Source organism: Armigeres subalbatus, chromosome 1 (genome assembly GCF_024139115.2).
Source record: "Armigeres subalbatus isolate Guangzhou_Male chromosome 1, GZ_Asu_2, whole genome shotgun sequence".
NCBI lineage: Eukaryota > Metazoa > Arthropoda > Insecta > Diptera > Culicidae > Armigeres > Armigeres subalbatus.
The window spans coordinates 160076430-160100838 of record NC_085139.1 but is presented as its reverse complement, the minus strand read 5'-3'; the positions used below and the strand labels follow the sequence as shown (position 1 = coordinate 160100838).

Below are 24409 nucleotides of genomic sequence, written 5' to 3'. Positions count from 1 at the left end.
TTGATTAAATGAACATGGGGTGTGCCATACGGGTACTGGTCATTAAAGTACGGCAAACTATCCTGTGGACTGCCAACGAAATATTGGGGGACCTGTGACTAAGCTCCAGCTTGGGTCTCCAGTTATATAGCCTTATGAGCAGAGACGTAAGATTGTACTTATCACTCAAAATACATACTCCTGCAATGGTGGGCATAGAAAAGATTTCAATAAATAACTAATAGAATACTAAGCTGAAAAGCAGGCCAAAGTTCCAGTTGATATGAAGAGCCATAGAAGAAGAAGAGGAAATAGTGACTAAGCTAGTCTGATCAGTTGTTAGAAAGAGGAGTAAACTTTTAATGAAAATATCAAATATTAAAATATTAAATTAGGACTGTTTTTTACTGCTGCGCTTGAGCCGCATATTGGCATCACGTCAAACTGAGATGGTTGCAGAGTCTTTATTTAATTATTATACTCCGGGTGCTCTACATAATTTGTCACCTTTTCCCAAACCCAGTGAGCCCGACTGACCTACATGAATTCCATCTCCCATCTGCCAGAGTTATAAAGTTGAAACACTGACAATCAATTTACAGCCAGTATACAATTTAATGCAATCAGATAACAAAGTTGCGGCCCCCCTTCAAATCAGAGGCGAAAACTTTAAAGCCACAGAAATGATTCAAAGTATTTTTCCGTCTTCATTAATATTCTTCCTTATGGTTCGTGCCTCCCAATTACGAGTTTTGTACCGCTGCTGGTTGCTGCTCCGTCGTCCGATTCCGAGAACACTGGGTTCTTTCGTTGCTATTTAGCCACTTTTGCGGATGCTGCCCGGAACCTGGCGGAATTGTATTCCGCTCGGACAAAGTTTTCCCTTCCTTCGTAGCGGCGTCGTCTCTGGTGAAGATGGAAAAGTTTTCCTCTCGGTCAATTGTATCTTTCAGTGTTGGTCGGTTGCGGTATGTGGACGTGTTTGATTGTGTGGACCCAGATCTGAGATTCTGGTTCAAAACTTTTCCGTTGAATAATTATTGCAAACACGTATATTTGACATGCATTACAACTTGTATTGGGTCAATTACACGAACTCATGCACACGTGAGAAAGGTGGTAGGAACCTCGATGATGGCGTTTATCGTCTGTATTGCACGAACGATTGAACAATAACACTTTTCGCATTACAAAATTGAACGCGTTTCTATAATATAACACAATGAGCAATGGTGTTGTTATATATTTGCAGATATATATGGTGAGTGTAACGATCGTGACTACAGCACCAATTATGGCCATAGTTGGAAAAAATAAGCATAAAACAAAATCCGAAATAAAATTTATTTGTTTTGAATTACTTGGTCACAACTGTGAATATCTCGTTGGCGTCTCTTGCATATTTTATGTTTCTAGAAATTGAAAAAAATTAGGACGGTCTTATTTGCCCTCTTTTTAATAAAGGACACATACTGGAGTGCGTCAATTACCGAGGAATATCTCTACTTTGGCGTAAAAAATTACTATTCGTATTCTATTCAACAGATTGCGACCACTTGAAGAGTCTTTCGCCGACGAATAGGGGCGATCAAATGTTTTGTTTTGTTTCAAATGAATTATGGTAACTTATGCTAAAACATGGTTTTCCGGCGAAACTGATACGGCTGATACGTGTAACGTTGGACGGACCCGGTTGCGAATGAAGTTTTGACATCACTTGTAACCTTAGATGGATTGAAGCAGAGTGATGCTTTCTCGAATCTACTGCTCAATATAGCGCTCGAGGGAGTGGTTAGGAGAGCTTTTGTGCAAATAAGTGGTACCATTACCAGTATCACAAGATCGCATATGCTACCTGAGCTTTGCGGAGGATATCGATATTAGTACTGAGATTTTCATTTTTCATTGAAAGAGGTCACGCGATATTTACATTTCATTCTCTCATAGAAAACATAAACAATGAAAGGAATTCTGACAAATTTTCACGGATTTTTATTTCATGAAAGCGCATCATGACTGGTTGTAATGTGACAGGTGACCGGGAGACGGCTACATTTTCATTTGGTCTCTTGAAAATGAAAATGCAACTGTTTTCGCTTTCACATGACAGTCACGAAAACTACCAGAACTGATCGATACTATCGAGATTGATCGCCGTGCTACGGAAAAAGAAGCTCGTGCTGTATTTCATTTCATTAATTTAGTCTACATCTAAACAGATAACACTGAATCAACAATTTGACGCCACAATACACGGTTCGAGGCCGCATCTCTCCATCCTCGTATACGCCCCACGCTCGCCAAGTCGTTTTGCACCTGGTCTGTCCATCTCGCTCGCTGCGCTCCATGTACGCTCCTCGTACCTGCCGGATCGGAAGCGAACACCATCTTTGCAGGGTTGCTGTCCGGCATTCTTGCAACATGCCCTGCCTGTATACTGCTCTGATTTTTCCGGTGACTTTATACGGCCATGCAGTGGCGTAGCCAGAAAATTGGTCTGGGGGGGGTTTTCTGAACATATTTTTTTTCGAAAAAAAAAATTTCTTCTAAAAATTTTGTCTTTGGGGGGGGTTTTATGCCCAAAACCACCCCCCTGGCTACGCCACTGCGGCCATGTAACATGGTCGTTAAAGGAGGGAAATAGTAAAGCTTTCGGAGTGTTTGTGCGTACGGTGCTGCGGATCCACAGTGACAGTTATATAACTGCGTTATTTTCAACTATTGCATATCCTTTTTGTATAGTTTTGTATGGAACCTTTGAACGTTTTGTACTCCCAACCGTGAATTGTTAGATCTCCTAACAATTCTGTATAAGAACCTACCATAACCTGTATAACAACTGGGCATATGTGAAAATGCTAGATGCTAGACCTTACAATTTTACAAGCTTTTCTTACAATATTTTTTTGTGAGCTTACATTTTTTGTATAAGAATCTAATAATCTAATCTAATCGTATATGCCCAGTTTTTATACAGGTTTTGAAAGTTTCTTATACAGAATTGTTAGAAAATCTAACAGTCGCTGGTTGGGTAGAAAGGATCCTCACTATTGCGGAAGTCTTCCGTCGTCTATCATCAATAGTGAACGAGCACGTGGGATGTTACCAACCCGGCTTCATTGACGGCTCGACAACGAAGCAGATGTTTACTGTACAGCAAATCCTTCAAAAATGTCGTGAATACCATGTCCCAATCAACACAAGGATGTGCAAACTGAGGATAAAAGCCCGTTTCTTCAAGTATAGCATCATCAACGTGCACTGCCCACACGAAGGGAGAACCGACGACGAGAAAGAAGCGTTCTATGCACAGCTGGAGCAGACATACGATTAATGCATATATGATGCACTTCTTCCACATGCATATATGATGCACACTTTCTTGCCCAGCAAGGCCACATGGGAATCACCTAACCAAGAAACGGAAAACCAAATCGACCACGTTCTAATCGACTGTAAATTCTTCTCCAACATCACGAACGTCCGCACTTACCGCGATGCGATTATTAAATCCGACCACTAAGGAGTCGTCCGCCACGGCTAAACATTGGGTGACTACAAGACGGTAGACTAGCCCAAGACTGCGCGCAGCAGCTGGAAGTGGCACTCCCAACGGAAGAGCAGCTAGGCGCAGCTTCTCTTGAAGATGACTGAAGAAATCTTCGATCCGCCATTGGAAGCACCGCAACCGTTGCACTAGGCACGGTGGCCCCGGATCAAAGATACGACTGGTATGACGGCGAATGTCAGCAGTTAGTGGAAGAGAAGAATGCAGCATGGGCGAGATTGCTGCACCGCACGAGGGCGAACGAGGCACGATACAAACGGGCGTGGAACAGGAAAATCTCTAATTTTCGGAGGAAAAAGCGCCTGCAAGAAGATCGAAACCTTGAAGAGACGGACCAACTGTATCGCGGTAATAACGTACCAAAGTTCTATGAGATGTTAAACCGTTCACGTAAGGGCCACGTGCCACAGTCCGATATGTGTAAAAACATAAACGGGAACTTTCTTACAAACGAGCGTAAGGTGATCCAAAGGTGGTGGCAGCACTACGAAGCACAACCGTAGCGTTATGATAACGAACCCGGGGGCACGCGCGCAGGACAAACGTTTTCCGGCTCCGGATCTCCAGGAAACAACAAAGCCTTTGGGGTTGACCAACTACCAGGACAGTTGTTTAAAAACGGTGGTGAGACACTGGCTAGAGCGATGCACTGGGTAATTATCACGGTTTACAAGGATGAGGTTTAGCCGCAGAAGTGGATGGGAGGTGTAGTACAAGATACTTCGTGGGGCAGTACCAGGTGGGATTTACGGACGAACGCTCTAACACGGACCAGGTGCTTGCCGTTCGTCAGGCAATGTAGAAATGCCGCGAATACAACGGGCAAAACACATTATTTGTTCATTGACTTCAAAGCCGCTTACAACACAATCGATCGAGACCAGCTATGGCACCTAATGTACGTACATATATTTCAAGATATACTGATACGGTTGATCAAGGTGACGATGGATCGGTAATTTCAATACCAAACGCATCATAATTTACTATTCGTTTGGTATTGAAATACCTAAGCATGTTATTCCCAAAGTATTTTGGTATTTTACCTCTTACCCGAGCAGGAGTGACGACCTCGATAACAGAAATTGGCATGAACTAGCCTTGCATAAGAGATAAAATACCAAAAAATTATATGCAGAATACCGAGGGAGTCAAGCGTTTTCCGTTAGGCGAGCTCGGGACGCATTATTCGAAAAGCAACGTGTCCAACCGAACAACAACTAAAATAAGACGCTGTGAGCGTAGTTAGCCTGTCCAGGCACCATGAACATTGAACATATCTTATCAGGTGGTAAGTCCCATCCTTTTCGGCCGCTTTTTGGGCATCCCGGGCAACAGACCCAGTGTCCCAGGCGTTCCAGGCACCCCAAACTGGGTTATAATTCCTACAACTTCCAAAAATTTCGCCCAGCTCCTTCTTCAGACCCTTTCCCTGAATCCAGAAAACATACAGACCTGAACATGCACGAGTCTAACGTCGATTCCGCCATACCCCACCCCCCTCACCAGTCTCTCCCGGGGGACAGCAACGCAACGCATCACCTGGTTTCATCCCCTCTGACCAGCACAACTAGACTGACGCATCACTGCTGCCTTCCCGACCCCAACTTTTCCGCTGGAAGTCAATCTTTGTCTCCAGTGGAACATCAACGACATCTGGAATAACCTCCACAACCTAGAACTGCTTACGCACGACAACCCGCCGTGGATCATTGGCCTCCAGGAGGTCTATCGGGTTGTACTTGACTTCATGGACCACTTCCTTTGGTGGAGTTAGGAGTCCTTCGGGATATCCCGTTAGATGTACTTCAGCTCGACGAAGACCTTCCAGTTCTCGGAGTCCATTTCCGAGGTAGTTATAAAGTCAGCGTGGTAAATCTCTACTTGCCCTGCGGTCCTCCTTAGCCGTGCGATAAGAGGCGCGGCTACAAAGCAAGACCATGCTGAGGGTGGCTGGGTTCGATCCCCGGCGCCGGTCTAGGCAATTTTCGGATTGGAAATTGTCTCGATTTCCTTGGGCCTCATGATATACGATTGCAAAAATGGTTAGCCAGAAACCTCACAGTTAATAACTGTGGAAGTGCTCAATGAACACTAAGCTGCGAGGCGGCTCTGTCCCAGTGTGGGGATGTAATGCCAATAAGAAGAAGAAGAAGACCTGCGGCCCTCAACCAGGCATCGAAAGAAAGGTAAGCGATATCATCTACAAGTCCCCCGCCCCTCTTCTCCTCATGGGGGATATGAACGCGCATCATCCAGCCTGGGGCGATCGTAGGTCTGATCCCCGTGGTATCGCTCTTCTCGACTCTTTTGAGAACGCGGACCTAGTAACTCTAAACAACGGTTCGCTCATCTTATTTAATGGCCACTCGGCCACTGCCATCGACGTGACCGCAGCCAGTTTGTCCATACTCCCATCACTTAAATGGGATGTGTCCACCGACCTTTTCGGGAAGGTGAGAAGAAAGGCTCTCCGAGCGCTGCGTGGACTTCCCGCTGGTCATCCTAACAAGGCAACTGCCCTCCAGGACTATAAAGAAAAACGCTATGATTGCAGGTCAGTGATTCTTGAAACAAAGAGAAAACAGTGGAAGGATTTTCTCGACTCGGTCAACCCCGGCCAATCTGCGTCCGAGCTCTGGGGAAAAGTGGCCAATGCTCTCGGGGAATATTTCGCTGGTTTAGTCTCCGTCAACGACTATCCAGTTCATTTTCAGCGGACTGTTGCAAGCAGATCTTTGTCTATCTCCAACTTTCGAGTTCCTCAGGAAGTTCCTCATTTTCCGCTCCTGAGCTGTCGTTCGCCCTCTCGAGGAGCAAAGGAAAACCTTCAGGTCCCGATGGGATTGGTTATCTCATGATCAAAAATCTCCCTCCCTGCGCCAAAATCCAGTTTCTGGAGTTGATCAACCAAGTATGGTCTGATCAAACCTTTCCGGACGAGTGGCGGAAAAGCATCGTTGTACCCATACCCAAGAACAACATTTCCTCCCGAGATATCACCAAGTATCGGCCTATTTCACTAACATCTTGTGTCTCCAAGGTTGTTGAGAGGTTAGTGAATCGTCGTCTGAGGGATAAATTAGAAGCCGATGGTAGGTTCGGCTTCCGCCAACATGCGTTCCGACCGGGATACGGCACGGGAACATACTTCGCATACCTGGGAGATGCACTACAGAACGCCTACTACGGCGGCAAGCACGTGGATCTAGTTTCCTAGGATATCTCCAAGGCCTACAACAGGACTTGGACCCTTTACGTCCTCCAGCTGTTGAAAGAGTGGGGATTTTCCGGGGTAATCATAGTTCAAGGACTTTTCCAGAGAAAACAGGAGTTCCACAGGGATCCGTTCTATCCGTCACGTTGTTTCTCGTGGCTATGAACGGGGTGTTTCGTTCGCTCCCCGCCAACATATATATCTACGTATATCAGACGATATTCTGTTGGTCGTCGTTGGCGACACGCCCGTTCGTACATGGATCAAGGCACAATCCGCGGCCGCTGCAGTGCAGTAGGCTAACTCAGTACACACTTCATTTTTTTACCGGGATCTCAGCAACATGTTGAACTTTTACCGAGAATCGCACAGCCGTGCCCCAGCAAACATGTTTTTGCCGAGATTTCTGTCAAAATTGCTGATAATCAGCAAATAATTTGCCGAAAATCAGCTAACAAACGCTGTTTTAGCCGGAATATCAGTTATTTATTTTGCTGGCGCACGGCTGTGCGGATTTTTTCCGAGCTGCAGAAATAAAAACTGAGTGTGTAGGTTTTACTATGACAGCCAGCAAATGCTTACGAGGACACGTCTGCAGGAGGAGACATCAACTATCTGGACCGAGCCTTAAATTGGTGACCAGCCCATCCCCAACAAAAAAAGTGAAAGTTCTCGGAGTGTCCATTGTCCGGAACCTCGCGTTCCTCCCGCACTTCCGCGAAGTCAAAGTCAGGTGTCGGACTAGAGTCAACCTGGTTCCGACCTTGTCTAAGCTTCATCGAGCCGATAACAGGAAGCTCCTGTTAAAGATCGGAGAGGCTATCATTGATAGTCGTCTATTCTATGGCCTGGAACTGACCTGTATCACCCACCCAACCTCGTCGAAACTCTATCACCGATTTTTAATTCCTACGTCCGTGCCGCCTCAGGATTGTTACCCACAACACCAGCCGAGTTTGCCTGTACTTAGGCAGGCATCTTGCCTCTTCGACACCGAGGGCTGGCGGCCATCTGCCGCAAAGCCGCCTCATTCGCCGCAGCCACCTCCAGAGAATATAAGATCCCTCTCCTCACTGAAGGGGACCGGATTCTGCGCACGATTACTGGTGTCGGTCTCCCCTCAGTGGCACGAGTCCACTGGCATGGAGCGAGGAGCTGGCACTCCTCAACAGCCACTATAAATAAATAGCTCCATAGCTAGCAACTTCCGCAGGGGTGACAACTCAATGGCTCTTAGAAGGTCGGTGGCCGAGCTCCTTAACAGAGATTTCCCCAACCAAGAACACAGGTATACGGATGGGTCGGTTTCGGGCCGTGGCTCGGCATTGGGGTCACAGGGACCGGCTTCACTGTGTCAATCAGCCTCCAGGATATGTGCACCATCTTTTCGGCCGAAGCAGCCGCGGTTTTCATCGCCGCCACCTATCCATCAAGGAAATCCATAATCGTCCTGGCTAACTCTGCCAGACCGACTGGCAAATAGCTCACACAACCTCACTTGATCAGTACAGTTGCTGATGAAGAATGTGTGTAGCCGCCAGAATTCTAAATACTCACGCTCCTCTAATGTGAACATGTACTATACACATGTGGAAGTGTTGGCTTGACAAATGGATTGCGAGTGATTTGACTATGCGCCCAATTTGGGAATCTCGAGCTCATTCAGTAGCCGCTAGGTTGCGAAGGCCGACGGAGGTCCTTCGTAGCTTAGTTGGTTAAAGCTCCAGTCTAGCGTACTGTAGGGTCATGGGTACGTACATTTTTCAAATCATTATCATCCACATAATGTACATATTTACATATGAGTTTTCATAACATTGCAAATTAATGTCCAAGTCGGGTGGTTTAATCCCCGGAATATAGGCAATTAACTTTGATTAAACTTAAAATTCACATAAATAAAGGGATAAAAAATTTTATACAGGGCTAGTTCATAACAGAGCAGGGATTGAATCCAAAAAAAAAGCAAGTCTCTCACTTATCATCTCTGTATACATATACGATATGTAGCATACCGCGAGAATTTTTTTTTCCAAGCTGTCATGATAGAGAACTGATTCGGGATGCTATACTGCATGATAAATTTCTTTTAGAAAGCTTCAAATACGGGGAGCACTGGCTCTGATGATGCATTTCAACTTGTTCTACACACCTGTGCAGTAACCAACACGAAAGGAGCGAAAACAAAGCGAGAATCACCATTTTTATGTGGGGGATTATTTTCGCACTTGTATACAAGTTTGATAAATTTGTTATCATGGCTTGCTATGATTCGGAACAGTTTTTGCCTCTCGTTTATCGTTGTTCGTTATCTATTGCGAGCGATTTCTGCAAACCCTGTAACAGAGCATGGTATCAATAATAGAATTAGGTATTATTAAGCCGATTTCTCCTGCTCGGGTATGCAAGTGAATCACAGTATTTTCAGATGCTTCATTGCAAAAGAAATTATTGTCACAAAATCTTTCATAATACTTATCATATCTACTTATCTCTATACTGCCGTCATACACATATTTGTCCCATGTTTGCTGGGATTTCCTATGTACATGGGACAATTATGCGTAGAACGGTAGTATAATCCAACGAATAATCAGCATCGTTTCTTTGATCTTGAAAACGCTTTTCCTTTCCAGTTTCCGAAGCAAAAATCGTTGGAGTAAGGGTCTCGTTGCGGTTCTGAAGGAAGAGCTGCCAAATTTTCGCGTACCATTGTGATTATCGGCTTTTTCATGAGAATTTTTCAGCTCGAACCCCGGGTTTAAATGTATTTTGTGGTTGTTTTCACTTAGTACGTATCTCCCGCTTAACCCATATAAATCCCAGGGTCCTATGAATAGGACAATTCTTATGGGTATCAGCGAGCTTTACCATACCTCCCGACGTTAATTAGCGGTTAATGCGTCTTTCAGACCCTTGAGGTATTGTGGAATCAGAACGCTGGGTAGACACCTTTACGTGGTGTGTTTCGGGGTACGATCTACCACGGTCATTATCCAAATCCGTGGTACTTATGAGGGTGTGGCTAAGTCGGTAGCATCTCGTTAAGTAAGTACCACATAAACACTTCTTTCCTCTCCCTAGTTACGGTGAAGATGGACGTGGCCAAAACATGAGTATCACTAGTGTCCAATCTACGAATTAAATCGTAATAATGCTAATGCTTGAGGTATTGTGGAATTAGAATAGCTCAGCATGCTGAAACTTTTTTTTAATTTTTAAACAATTCAACCTGGCATGCAATTTTCTAACGGAAGCAGCATCTAATTTAATATTTTGAATTTATAAATTTTAAATCAAATCGGTTATAGAATGTCAATTTTGGTGGGCTACAAATGGTGTAAGCTGTTATCTCGCAACATACTATTTATCTATAATAAAGTAATTAATTTATTGCGTTTAAAACTCGAACAAACAACTTCCTCGTTGTGCTAATGGATGCACAACACGTTTTCAACTATTACACACGACAAAACGCATTCACACAACCATCTCACTTGTCGTGTCCACGCGGAATGCCATAAAACGAATCTCATATCTGATAACCCACGAAACAAGTGCCAAAAAATACTTACGCTCAGCAAATTATCGGTCAGCTTCAGCGACTTGACCGACTGCGCCAGTGCCGTCGGGATGTGACACAGCCCGGTACCGCTGGCGTCCAGCTCTTTCAGGCTCCACGATGCCACAAACTCGTGCATGACCGGTCCGAGGTGCACATTCTGCGCCAGCGAGAGGCCAATCAGTGCCGGGATGCCCTGCAGCGCCCGGATGGAACCCGGTCCGATGTCGTTGCGCGACAGGTCCAGAAATTGCAGATTCGGCAGATAGGCGAACGTGTCATTTTCAATAACATCGATTCGATTTCCGGCGAGGTTCAGATGCTCCAGGTTGATAAGATTGTAGAAAATGGAGCGATTCAGCCGGGTGATTGCGTTCTCGGAGAGGTCCAACCGGTGCAGCGAGCGAGTGTGGAAGAAGAAACTTTTGTCTATGGTTTCCAGTTGATTGCAGCTGAGATCCAGATCGGTCAGATTTCGCAACATCAGAGAGGACCGGGTGGATTCACTGGAAATGGCATTGCAGGAAACATCTAGCCGAGTCAGACGATGAAGGTGGGTGCTGGATAACGACTTTATATGATTGCTCGACAGATTCAAATATTTGAGAGTGGGAATATTCTGCACTATTGCGGTGGTGAGGTTGTTTTCCGACAAGTCTAACCATGACAGGCTGGAAAACTTCTCTTGCACTGGTTCCGGAAGTTCATCCGATAAATTATTTCTCGACAGATCTAATGCACTAATATCACTAAGGTCGTAGTAGTGACTAATTTCGTAGCTGGTCTGCCTGTGGCTGTACTTTGATAATTCTTCGGTCAAACGTTGGCCATCGCTAAGACTTTTGTTGGATAGATTTAGAATATTGAAGTGGCTATTTGTACTGATATTGCTAGGACTTCGCTTCCATCTCACATTTGCGCTGAACCGAGAGTCACGTTTGCTCTGGAATCGCTTAACATCGTAATCAGACTTTACGGCAGATAAAGTTTTATCGTGGCCATTCACATAAACTTCTCGCCCCAGCATCTGATATCTGTGCTGCACAGCGGGTGTCTGCTTATTGTCTGGGGTGTTTCCGGCACCGGTGGTGTCAGGAATCGATTGAAATTTGCCACTTGGCTTGTCGGTCCCGATGTTGGCAGCTGTGCATATAATTAGCAAACATGACGCGTTTATGATTACATGCCTCATCATTGAGCGGCGTTCGAATGACGCCGCCCTCAACAACATTTCAAACATGTTCATTATTTCTATACAACAGCGGTTATAATTACTATCGTGATAACTATTATTATTATCGTTATTATGTTTATCACGCACTAACTGGGAGACGGTATCTCCTTAGCTGCTGGTTTGGCTCTCCGTACGGCACTAAAGTGGTCTCCTACCAACACCGATGGGATGGGAAATGATAATGTGCGTTCGACCACAATGGAGCTGATGGCCACGTCAACTTGCCGGATATGGCGCACGAAGGTAGTCAGCTGCGATCCCTGAAACGGTAGAGGAAATAAAAATTAACGTTACAATGTGGTCGATGGATGCCATAAACAGAAACTTATCGTCACAGAAAATTGAACAAATGTGATGTATATGGGAACTTGATGTAACGGAATGGCAGAGAAATTGGACGTTTGCTTTTTTTTTTCATTTAATTTAAAACAGCTACGTTGCATGATTGCCCATAATTATATTTGAGAATTGAAGTTTTTTTTTCGAGGTTCAGCTTTATTGGAAGTGATTACACTATAAGGCCGATACAAATATTAAATTTATTTTATGTCACCCCCTTCAATTTTCCAAAAATATTGAGCGGGCGAAAAAAAAATTTTTTTTTGGCAAGGATTTAATTTTTTTTTAAATTTGGACATTGTACATAGGGGGAAAGACGGCTTTGGCAGGTTTTGTTCTATTATTGGCAGGGTGGTTTTTGTCGACCAAATTTTATGAAATTTGGCCACAATATTCTTTGCTATGCAAAGAATGTTCAGGCCGAATTTGAGCCTAGTCAGTCATAAAAAACCCCCCTGCCAATAATAGAACAAAACCTGCCAAAGCCGTCATTCCCCCTATCTGTTTTTTTTTAAATTGAAAATACGAAAATATACTATCAGGTCCCGAATATTGAGGGGACTCTTGATAACAGACTGCCAGGATATTGAAATCCTTCGAACGTCCGGCTACTACAAAGTTTGAGGGGCTGTTCCCGTTGACACTCAGCCACCTCGTCATGACGTTGATGGTGAGACCCGCCGCAAAGAAGTATACGGTTAGCTCCTTGTACTAATATAGCGTTTCGTGATCATTAGCCAATTCAAATCAGAGTCGTCTAGTTGATACACGAAAATAAACTGCCAAAGCAGCTCAAGGTATCGCACCCGCCAAGATCTTATCGATTACGCTCAGAAGTAACGGAGAAGATGAAATCCTTGCCTCATATTTATTTATTCAGACTAAGGCCGAAGTGGCCTGTGCGGTATATAAGAGTCTCCTCCATTCGGCTCGGTCCATGGCTACACGTCGCCAACCACGCAGTCTACGGAGGGTCCGCAAGTCATCTTCCACCTGATCGATCCACCTTGCCCGCTGCGCACCTCGCCTTCTTGTGCCCGTCGGATCGTTGTCGAGAACCATTTTCACCGGGTTACTGTCCGACATTCTGGCTAAGTGCCCGGCCCATCGCAGTCGTCCGATTTTCACGGTGTGAACGATGGATGGTTCTCCCATCAGCTGATGCAATTCGTGGTTCATTCGCCTCCTCCACGTACCGTCCGCCATCTGCACCCCACCATAGATGGTACGCAGCACTTTCCTTTCGAAAACTCCAAGTGCGCGTTGGTCCTCCACGAGCATCGTCCAGGTCTCGTGTCCGTAGAGGACTACCGGTCTAATTAGCGTTTTGTAGATTGTCAGTTTGGTACGGCGGCGAACTCTATTCGATCGGAGCGTCTTGCGGAGTCCAAAGTACGTACGATTTCCAGCCACTATGCGTCTCCGAATTTCTCTGCTGGTGTCATTTTCGGCAGTCACCAGTGAGCCCAAGTACACAAATTCTTCTACCACCTCGATTTCGTCACCACCGATGCAAACTCGCGGTGGGTGGCTCACATTGTCTTCTCTTGAACCTCTTCCTATCATGTACTTCGTCTTCGACGTGTTGATGACTAGTCCGATCCGCTTAGCTTCCCTCTTCAGTCTGATGTAGGCTTCTTCCATCTTCTCAAAGTTACGTGCCATAATATCTATGTCGTCGGCGAAACCAAATAGCTGGACGGACTTATTAAAAATTGTACCACTCGTGTTAATCCCTGCTCTTCGTATTACCCCTTCTAAAGCGATGTTGAATAGCAAACACGAAAGACCATCACCTTGCCGTAACCCTCTGCGGGTTTCGAAGGGACTCGAGAATGCCCCTGAAACTCGAACTACGCACATCACCCGATCCATCGTCGCCTTGATCAACCGTATCAGTTTATCCGGAAAACCGTGTTCGTGCATTAGCTGCCATAGCTGGTCCCGATCGATTGTATCATATGCGGCTTTGAAGTCGATGAATAGATGATGTGTGGGCACGTTGTATTCGCGGCATTTCTGCAGTACTTGGCGAATGGCGAACACCTGGTCCGTGGTGGAGCGTTCGCCCATAAAACCCGCCTGGTACTGCCCCACGAAGTCCCTTGCAGTTGGTGCTAGTCGACGGCATAAAATTTGGGAGAGTACCTTGTAGGCGGCGTTCAGCAATGTGATTGCGCGGTAGTTGCTACAATCCAGCTTATCGCCCTTTTTGTAGATGGGACACACGACACCTTCCATCCACTCCTGCGGCAAAACTTCCTCCTCCCAAATCTTGGTAATGACCCAGTGCAGCGCTCTAGCCAGTGCCTCACCACCGTGTTTAAACAGCTCTCCTGGTAGTTGGTCAACCCCAGGGGCTTTGTTGTTCTTCAGCCGGCCAATCTCCTCCTGGATTTCCTGGAGATCCGGAGCCGGGAAAATTATGTCCTGCGCGCGTTCTCCCAGGTCCATCACCATACCGCCATCTTCGTCTGCCACATCGCCATTCAGGTGTTCTTCGTAGTGCTGCCGCCACCTTTGGATCACCTCACGCTCGTTCGTAAGAAGGTTCCCGTTTATGTCCTTGCACATATCAGGCTGTGGCACGTGGCCCTTACGTGAACGGTTTAACTTCTCATAGAACTTTCGTGTGTTATTAGCGCGGTACAGTTGTTCCGTTTCTTCACGGTCTCGATCTTCCTGCTGGCGCTTTTTCCTCCGGAAAATCGAGTTTTGTCTGTTCCGCGCCTGTTTATATCGTGCCTCGTTCGCCCTCGTGCGGTGTTGCAGCAATCTCGCCCATGCTGCATTCTTCTCTTCCACTAACTGCTCACATTCGCCGTCATACCAGTCGTTTCTCTGATCCGTGCTAAGTGCAGCAGTTGTAGTGCTATCAATGGCGGATCGAATATCTCTCCAGCCATGTTCAAGAGACGCTGCGCCTAGCTACTCTTCCGTTGGGAGTGCCACTTCCAGCTGCTGCGCGTATTCTTGGGCTAGTCTACCGTCTCGTAGCCGCCCGATATTAAGCCGCGGCGTCCGACTTCGACGCGTGTTGTACACCGTCGAGAGTTTTGAGCGCAGGCATACTGCAACGAGGTAGTGGTCGGATTCAATATTCGCACTGCGGTAAGTGCGGACGTTCATGATGTCGGAGAAGAATTTACCGTCGATTAGAACGTGGTCGATTTGGTTTTCCGTTTCTTGGTTAGGTGATTTCCATGTGGCCTTGTGGATATTTTTGCGGGGAAAGAAGGTGCTTCGGACTACCATTCCGCGGGAGGCTGCGAAGTTTATGCATCGTTGGCCGTTGTCATTCGATACGGTGTGCAGACTATCCGGTCCGATGACCGGTCTATACATTTCCTCCCTTCCTACCTGTGCGTTCATGTCACCGATGACGATTTTAACGTCCCGCAGTGGGCATCCATCGTATGTCTGCTCCAGCTGTGCGTAGAACGCTTCTTTCTCGTCGTCGGGTCTCCCTTCGTGTGGGCAGTGCACGTTGATGATGCTATAGTTGAAGAAACGGCCTTTAATCCTCAGCTTGCACATCCTTGCGTTGATTGGCTGCCACCCAATCACGCGTTGGCGCATCTTACCCAGCACTATGAAGCCGGTTCCCAGCTCGTTGGTGGTGCCACAGCTTTGGTAGAAGGTAGCCGCTCGATGCCCGCTTTTCCACACTTTCTGTCCAGCAAATCTCCTGCAGCGCCACGACGTCGAAGTTGCGGGGATGTAATTCATCGTAGATCATCCTGTCGCAACCTGCGAAACCTAGCGACTTGCAATTCCATGTTCCAAGCTTCCAATCGTGATCCTGTATTCGTCGCCTAGGTCTTTGCCGATTATATCGAGTCGCATTATCTCTTATATTGTTCGTAATGATTGGTTTTCTAGGCGGCTTATTGGGCCTGCGCAAACCTCCTGTCTCGTCGGAGGGCCGTCGTGTCAGGGCTGTTTAGCGTCCCACCTATCACCAGGACTTGGGCTTGTGTGCTTTGAGCGGCACACGGTCGCTTTGGTGGGGCCTACTTGCGGATACATGCAGCTTTTTATAGAGGTTTAACAGGGCCCACTGTCAAACCCCACCACATCCTAGGCAAGCCCCACAACTCGCAGATGGCCTGGGGAGGGATCGTCAAGCCCTTGGACATAGTCCCTGCTGCCCGTGAAATCCTTGCCTCACATCAGCGACTATTCGAATGGGGCTAGACAAAGATCCGATCTGAAAGTTAAAAAATCCCTTGCACCCCTGGGTGCCATACAGATTTTCGTGACTCGGACAACAGAAATCCCTTCTGTAGTCAATGAATTACAAATAAAGGGACACTTCCAACTTGTTGCCGTGCTTCAGAATGATGCGGAGTGGGAAAAAATATTGCGTAATAGTTGCTACAACATTCGCACAGACAGCATATGGTCAGTCCTGAACACCTCCGCCGACAGCCGACCGATATTGGGGGTCCCTTTAGATTTCATGCTTCGGATGGCTGCTTTGTGAAGAAAACTGACTGAGACTTGGAGAAAGTATTCGAAGTGCTCGAACCAACATTTCAGCTGTCCAAGTCAGTGATTAATTAATATTCTCCGGTTGCTGCAACCATCCTTTCTGTCCTGCCTGCAGCAGCGACCGCCTCCTACTTACAGAGACACATACCGTTGACGGGACTCGTACTCCTCTGATTCTCTCTGTTGCTCAACCTTTGCTTCTCTACGCTCCTCAATCTTCCGTCGGGTTACATCTCTGTAATCCGTTCTTTTCGCTGAGTGCACAGCACACCAAAGTTGTTGTCGCCGGTTGCGAAAAAGCATTCTTCGTCGCCCACTTCTCTTCTACGCTACCACCTTCCAGAATATCCACTACCCGAGCTCCAAGTTCTTCGAACGAACGATCTCTTCACAGCCGGATCTTCTAGTCGGTCTATTTTGATTCGTCGCCCGTACCTCTCCTCCTGTCCCGAATTCGAGCAATGCGTTGTCGGATCTCGCCAATTAGAAGATGATAATGAAATGCGATTTCAGCGCTGTGTTTATTATGGGTACCGTCTCCATTTTCAGCTGATCCATTACCAGAAGAGCCAAATACTAGGCCTGTCAACTAAAAGCGGCTTCAGAGAAGTAAGTCAAACGCTGCTGGCTGCATATGGGAGAAACGGGCGCAGGTGGGCCCCACGGTCGACGAAGGAAGGAAAGCCGAAACAACTGTCAATAATAGCCTCTTCTACGATATTTCACGACGCATGATTGGAGCAAGGACAAATCTGTGGATGCCAGAGAAAGAAGACGCGACATGTCAGTTACTCACCGAACTAGCTGATCAGCTGAAACGTTGGTTCGACCACTTAGAACAACTTCTTTAAGTTTTGACGACTTATCCTAATTCAGCTATAGGGAAAGGTTGACAATTCTCCGAAGGCAACAGGCAGGATTCCGCCGCACACGATCAAGTCAGAGCCATCATCTTGGAGCAGGTCAATGAATTTCAAGAGTCTCTCTAGTTGGTACTGATTGACCACAGAGTCCTGCACAATGGATTCGCTAGAGTGAGGCAAGAATGGGTGTATTATATCTCTGTTGCTGTTGCCCATCGAAATCGACGAAATCGTGGACCGCTCTATCAGCCCACCACCATAGAGCAAACGAACGACATCAATCCAGATGATGATACTGCCTTATCAACACAACAGTGCTCTTCCATGTAGAGTAAACTGAATAACCTGGCCGTACACTCCCACTCTTCAACGTCAACAACCAAATCGTTGGATGTGAACAACTTCAACTGTGCGGTAAACAGTGGAGAAGGTCGAAAACTAAAACCAGCCAACAACGGCCGGCGGACCAAGATCAACATTGAACATGGAGATCCAGTCGGTTCAGGAAATCCACCAAACCCCCAATACGCAACTCTAACGTGAAATCTGTGATGCTATACGCCAGTAAGATTTGATGTGTATTAGCAGAGATCACATAGATTTGCGAGTATTCATCGACCGATGTCAACGTCCATCAAAATCCGATATCAACAGCATCTCTACAATGTGAATGAACGTAGGCTGGTAACACACCACCTAAGAGCGGAGAAGAAACCTGCAAGCAAGCGCTGGACAGGAATCCAGCAGAACATCGTAGCAGAGGCAAACCTAGGATCTCCTGGCGACGAAACCTTAACAGAGAAATAAACGAAGTCGATAGGAATCAGACTTGGACTGAAGTCAAGGATGGAGATCAGAACACAAGAGTGAGTGTGTGAGAATTGGATCCCACTTAATGAATGCCATACGTACATGGGTGCTGAGAAGGAAACCAACCCCGGTGTCGTAAAGCCAATGTAAATTTGATTATTTTTATAAAGAAATAGAGATTTATTTAGATTATTTTAGAACTTGTTTGGAAGAATGTTTTATTTCTCATAAACTCCCAATAAGCAAGGTTGTTTTTAGTGTATCGTACCTTAGCTTGTACCTTTGAAAATCTGCAGCCAGACACTTGAGAAGACATCTCAGATCATGTGGGGCTGGGAAGCGCCCAGCCAGCAACCGCCGTGCTTGAGCCGAAATCACCTCCGTACGACTATACAAAAATTCCCGTAGTCCTTCCGCTAACAAATAGTAGGACATGCTGTTATGACGTGCTTCACCGATTCTACTTCACACTTCACATGTATTCCGTATAGTCAGGGAAGTCTGAACGTATGCAAGAACTTCATAAAATAATCATGTTCAGACAACACGTCTGTGATTTCAAAATTACATCTGACCATTGCCCCCATTTTTTTTCAACCAGTTTGAGTTTCATACTTGACTTAAAAAAAAGTTTTTAATTCTGGTAGTACTAAAAATTTTGTTGTTATTGTTGCAACAGTCAGCAAAACAGCACTTTTCCAAAAAGAAATAAAAAAACAAAATATTTTACAGACATAAGTTTCAGTATTTTTTGCCTTTCTCGTACAACAAAGTTGTACCGAAAGGCTACCATTTCACTCCAAAATCGAACTTTTTTATAAGAGTCTCGGAGACCAATGATGTTATATACCAATCGACTCAGCTCGTCGAGCTGAACAAATGTCTGTCTGTCCGCGTGTATGTATGTGTGTGTGTGTGCACACGAAAACCGAAAAAAATTCCTCGCAACAGGTTGCATTCGACAGGGGACAAAACCTTGTTGATCACTATTGAATTTGATAACGATCGATCATTGCGTTTAAAAGTTATTAAGGAAATGGAATCTAACTATTTAAACGCCATATAAAGTTGGTGTCTTGGCTAAATGCGAGAAAGGCAGTATCACCACTCGGTGAATTAAGTTGGGTTTTTAAGCTAAGAAACACTGCCTTCATTGCGTTGAACTTTTGTGGTATACTCCTATTTATTATTAACTATTCGGTGGAAAAAACTTACTGCAAAACAGATATCTGAGGTTTTACGTCCCATGTTACAGAAACCATTCTGAACCTGACCAATAGGATATCTACTCGTAGTATATCTACTTTTTCAGAAGATATCTACTCCGGCAATTCCCGATTATAAGGTCTGTGAAGGTGCGAAGGAATTTCTTTGATTGAACGCACTTTTTGGCCACCAGTCAGTTGGTCATCAACCTTTGTGCTTCCCACTTCCCACTAGCTACCAGTTCAACTTTTTTGTCTCACGTTTTAGGCGGGTGTACAGGTTAGCCAACTTTTGACATTTTCGACCGACAATGTCCTTATCATCCGCAAAGCAAACAAATTGGCTGGATCTGTTGAAAATCATGCCTGGCTGCTAGATCCAGCTCTCTGCATGACACTTCCTAGCGCAATACGAGCAGCAAACATGAAAGTCTATTACCCTGAATTAGGCGAAAGGTCTTCTATCCAAATTTCGATGCCGGATCTGTAGAAGACGTCACCACCAGGCTTGTAAAATGTGATCTGCATGTCATTTGACTAATAAGTTCGTAACTTTCTTTAGAAGCCAAATTTATTCCATAATTTTAGATGTACTCATAACGCTTGAGTAGGGCTATATTTTTGTCCAAGGGTACATTGCTCTAAACATAACATCTGAGGCTGGAGAGTGAAAACTCCCCAAAATGTCACGTATCATTTGACATAATGTCATTTGAATGACATTTTGCCTCCCACGCCTCAGATTACATATTTACAGCAATGTTTTGTTGGACAAAGTTGTAAGCACATTTAAGCGCTAGAAGTTTGTCATAAATCATGAATTAATAGCTACCTTCTGGAAAAAGTTCTGGGAAAATTATACAAACGAATGCAAATGACATTTTATAACACTGGTCACCACACCCTTGTTTGTTTTATATCAGACAAAACTGCATCGGGCGCAGAGGCTGCCGGGGTAGCATTCTGCTAACTCCAAAGATTCCCAGGGCTCATCCGGGTCCAGTTTTATTCAAGTGGTGAATATGTCTGCAACAAAGGTTTCGGTAAGATGTGCGGCAGATAAAGTTACGTCACGTTGTAAAAAATGGATCATTATCGATGTTTAATGTATGTACCTCCTTCACAGAAAGTTAGGCAATGAGAAATAAGGCACGGAGTGATTCAAAACATTTCATCGTCAATTTTTTGAAATATGTTATTTTATTGTTTTTTTTCTCCAATATACCGTATAAAAGTGAATTGATAACTCCTGATAACAAGCCTCAATTCGGAGACGCATAGTGGCTGGAAATCGTGCGTACTTTGGACTTCGTAAGACGCTCCGATCGAATAGAGTTCGCCGCCGTACCAAACTGACTATCTACAAAACGCTCATTAGACAGGTAGTTCTCTACGGACACGAGAACTGGACGATGCTCGTGGAGGACCAACGCGCGCATGGAGTTTTCGAAAGGAAATAGCTGCATACCATCTATGGTGGGGTGCAGATGGGGGACGGTACGTGGAGGAGGCGAATGAACCACGAGTTGCATGAGCTGCTGGGAGAACCATCCATCGTTTACACCGCGAAAATCGGACGACTGCGGTGGGCTGGGCACGTAGCCAGAATATCGGACAGTAATCCGGTGAAAATGGTTCTCGACAACGATCCGACGGGCATAAGAAGGCGAGGTGTGCATCGGGCAAGGTGGATCGATCAGGTGGAAGATGACTTGCGGACCCTCCGTAGACTGCGTGGTTGGCGACGTGTAGCCATGGACCGAGCCGAATGGAGAAGACTCTTGTATACCGCACAGGCCACTTCGGCCTTAGTCTGAATAAATAATAAATAATAATACGTACAACAGTCTAATGGAGGCATGTGCCCATATCCACTCCACCTTGTATACTCACTCGGTATTATATAGGCTAGGTGTACCAGTTGTGGCTATAGCACCAGTTGTCGCACTAGTGCTTTTTATGCCAAATGATCAATCAAATCACCGCAAACCAAGTTCATACCGACAAAGTATATTCATATGACACGATAACACCTTTAATTTCGTCCAAAACAAGCAAAGAATAATTGTAAAAATTGATTTTGCTTAATTTTTTTTTTTTTTTTTTTTTTTTTTTGACTAATTTTATTTGCTAATTATCTAATACATGCATTCATCTCTTAGACTAGGTGTTCCGTGTTTTCTTAACACTATCATCCTTATTTGCTATGTTACGCTTTTAGTTATTATTAATACATTTCAATTGCCTCTGGCAGTTAGAATTTTTTCCTATGGTTGAAATGAACCATGTAGGAATTACAATGTTTTCAACAAACTAAACTTAACCTATTTAAAACTAAAGGGTACAAGGAGTTAATCGTTGCAATAGAAGATTGCAACGATTTTTATCTAAAATTGAAATTATTTTGTTGGACATTTGTTGCAATGTCTCAATATTAGAAATTCTATGAAGTTCATTGGTACTATACCACGGTGGCAACTTCAGAATCATTTTCAAAATTTTATTTTGAATCCTCTGGAGTGCCTTCTTTCTGGTATTGCAGCAACTAGCCCATATTGGCACAGCATACAACATGGCTGGTCTAAAAATTTGTTTGTAAATCAAAAGTTTGTTCTTAAGACAAAGTTTTGATTTTCTGTTGCACTTAATATATTTGTTACATTTGGCTTGAAGGCCTTCAATGTGATTTTTAAAAGTTAATTTTTGATCTAGCAGAAGTCCTAAATATTTAGCTTCGCTAGACCAATTAATTGGAACCCCATTCATAGTGACAATATGTCTGCTAGAAGGTTTCAAATAAGAAGCTCTCGGCTTATGTGGGAAAATTATAAGCTGAGTTTTGGAAGCATTCGGGGAAATTTTCCATTTTTGCAAGTAAGTGGAGAAAATATCCAAACTTTTTTGCAATCTACTACAAATGACACGAAGGCTTCGCCCTTTGGCTGAAAGGCCCGTGTCATCTGCAAACAAAGCTTTTTGACATCCTGGTGGTGAATCAGGTAAGTCAGAAGTAAAAAGGTTGTACAATATGGGCCCGAGTATGCTGCCCGGGGGAACACCAGCCCTTACAGGTAATCTATCAGATTTAGTATTCTGATAGTTTACCTGCAGCGAGCGATCTGATAAATAATTTTGGATCAGTTTAATGATGTACAGAGGAAAATTAAAATTCATCAATTTTACAATCAAACCTTCATGCCAAACACTGTCAAATGCTTTCTCTATATCAAGAAGAGCAACTCCAGTCGAATATCCTTCAGATTTGTTGAGCCGAATTAAGTTCGTAACTCTTAATAACTGATGAGTGGTTGAATGTCCATGACGAAAACCAAATTGCTCATCAGCAAAAATAGAATTGTCATTAATATGAACCATCATTCTATTTAAAATAATCTTTTCAAATAGTTTGCCTATTGAAGAAAGCAAACTGATTGAGCGATAACTAGAAGCCTCAGCTGGATTTTGTCCGGCTTCAAAATTGGAACAACTTTGGCGTTTTTCCATTTATCTGGGAAGTATGCCAATTGAAAACATTTGTTAAATAAATTAACCAAAAGGATAAAGAGCTCTCAGGAAGTTTTTTGATAAGTATGTAGAAAATACCATCATCACCCGGGGCTTTCATATTTTTAAATTTTCTAGTAATAGATCTCACTTCGTCCAAATTAGTTCCCAACGTAGGGTCAAAAACATTATCTTGGTTGAGAATGTCTTCGAAGCTTCGTGTAACCTGATCCTCAATTGGACTAGTGAGACCTAGACTAAAATTATGGGCACTCTCGAACTGCTGAGCAAGTTTTTGAGCCTTTTCGCCATTTGTTAATAAAATTTTATTTCCCTCTTTAAGCGCTGGAATTGGCTTTTGAGGTTTTTTAAGAATTTTCGTTAATTTCCAAAAGGGTTTCGAACTGGGATCCAACTTGGAGACATTATTCTCAAAGTTGGTATTTCTCAGAATAGCGAAACGTTTTTTAATTTCATTTTGCAAATCTCGCCAAATAACTTTCAACGCGGGATCGCGAGTTCTTTGGTATTGCCTTCTTCTCACATTTTTAAGACGGATCAGTAGCTGAAGATCGTCGTCAATAATAATGGAGTTGAATTTAACTTCACATTTCGGAATTGCAATGCCTCTGGCTTCGACAATTAAATTTGTCAAAGATACGAGAGCATTATCAATATCACTTTTGGTATCGAGAGGAATATCATCATCAAAATTCCTATCGATATACGTTTTATATAAATCCCAATCAGCTCTATGATAATTAAAAGTAGAGCTGATTGGATTATAAATGGCTTCTTGCGAGATTTCAAATGTCACAGGAAGGTGATCAGAGTCAAAGTCAGCATGAGTTACCAATTGGCCACACAGCTGACTTGAATCCGTTAAAACTAAATCAATTGTAGAAGGATTTCGACTGGAAGAAAAACAAGTTGGTCCATTGGGATATTGAATAGTATAATATCCCGCAGAACAATCTTCAAATAAAATTTTACCATTGGAATTGCTTTGAGCATTATTCCATGAACGGTGTTTGGCATTGAAGTCACCAATTACGAAGAATTTTGATTTGTTGCGAGTCAGAATTTGAAGATCAGCTTTCAACAAATTCTTTTGCTGCCCATTGCATTGAAAAGGCAAGTAGGCTGCAATGAAGGAAAATTGTCCAAAATTTGTTTCAACAGAAACTCCCAAGGTTTCAAAACTTTGGTTTCAAACGAAGAAAATAATTTATGTTTGATACGTCTATTAATGACAATGGCGACCCCACCACAGGCGCTGTCAAGACGATCATTTCTGTAGATAAAATAGTTTGGATCTCTTTTAATGGAGAGTCCTGGTTTTAAATACGTTTCAGTTATAATGGCAATATGCACATTATGAACTGAAAGGAAGTTGAATAATTCATCTTCCTTACCCTTTAGAGAGCGGGCATTCCAATTTAGAACTTTCACACAATTATTTGGATCCATTGAAACGGAGTCCGATAACAATTTTTGTGTGTACTTTATACCAACCTGAACAGCTTCAGGAATGGTATTTGCTTTGAACATTGCATCAATCATGTGATGCAATTGTTCAGTTAAAAATCAAATCGGAAGCAGTCATGCTACCTGAATCAACAACATGACCGTTA

General features: G+C 44.2%; 1 protein-coding gene across 2 annotated transcripts in view; it reads right to left on the bottom strand.

Moving 5' to 3' along the window:
* The window catches only part of LOC134207921 (uncharacterized), a 240474-nt gene that overhangs the window by 24061 nt on the left and 192004 nt on the right, over positions 1 to 24409 (bottom strand). For both annotated transcript variants that reach the window (XM_062683995.1, XM_062684004.1), the window contains exon 3: positions 10340 to 11820. In XM_062683995.1, the coding sequence (XP_062539979.1) occupies positions 10340 to 11572 (1233 nt within the window). In that variant the 5' untranslated portion in view covers positions 11573 to 11820. The remainder of the gene's footprint in view (positions 1 to 10339; positions 11821 to 24409) is intronic.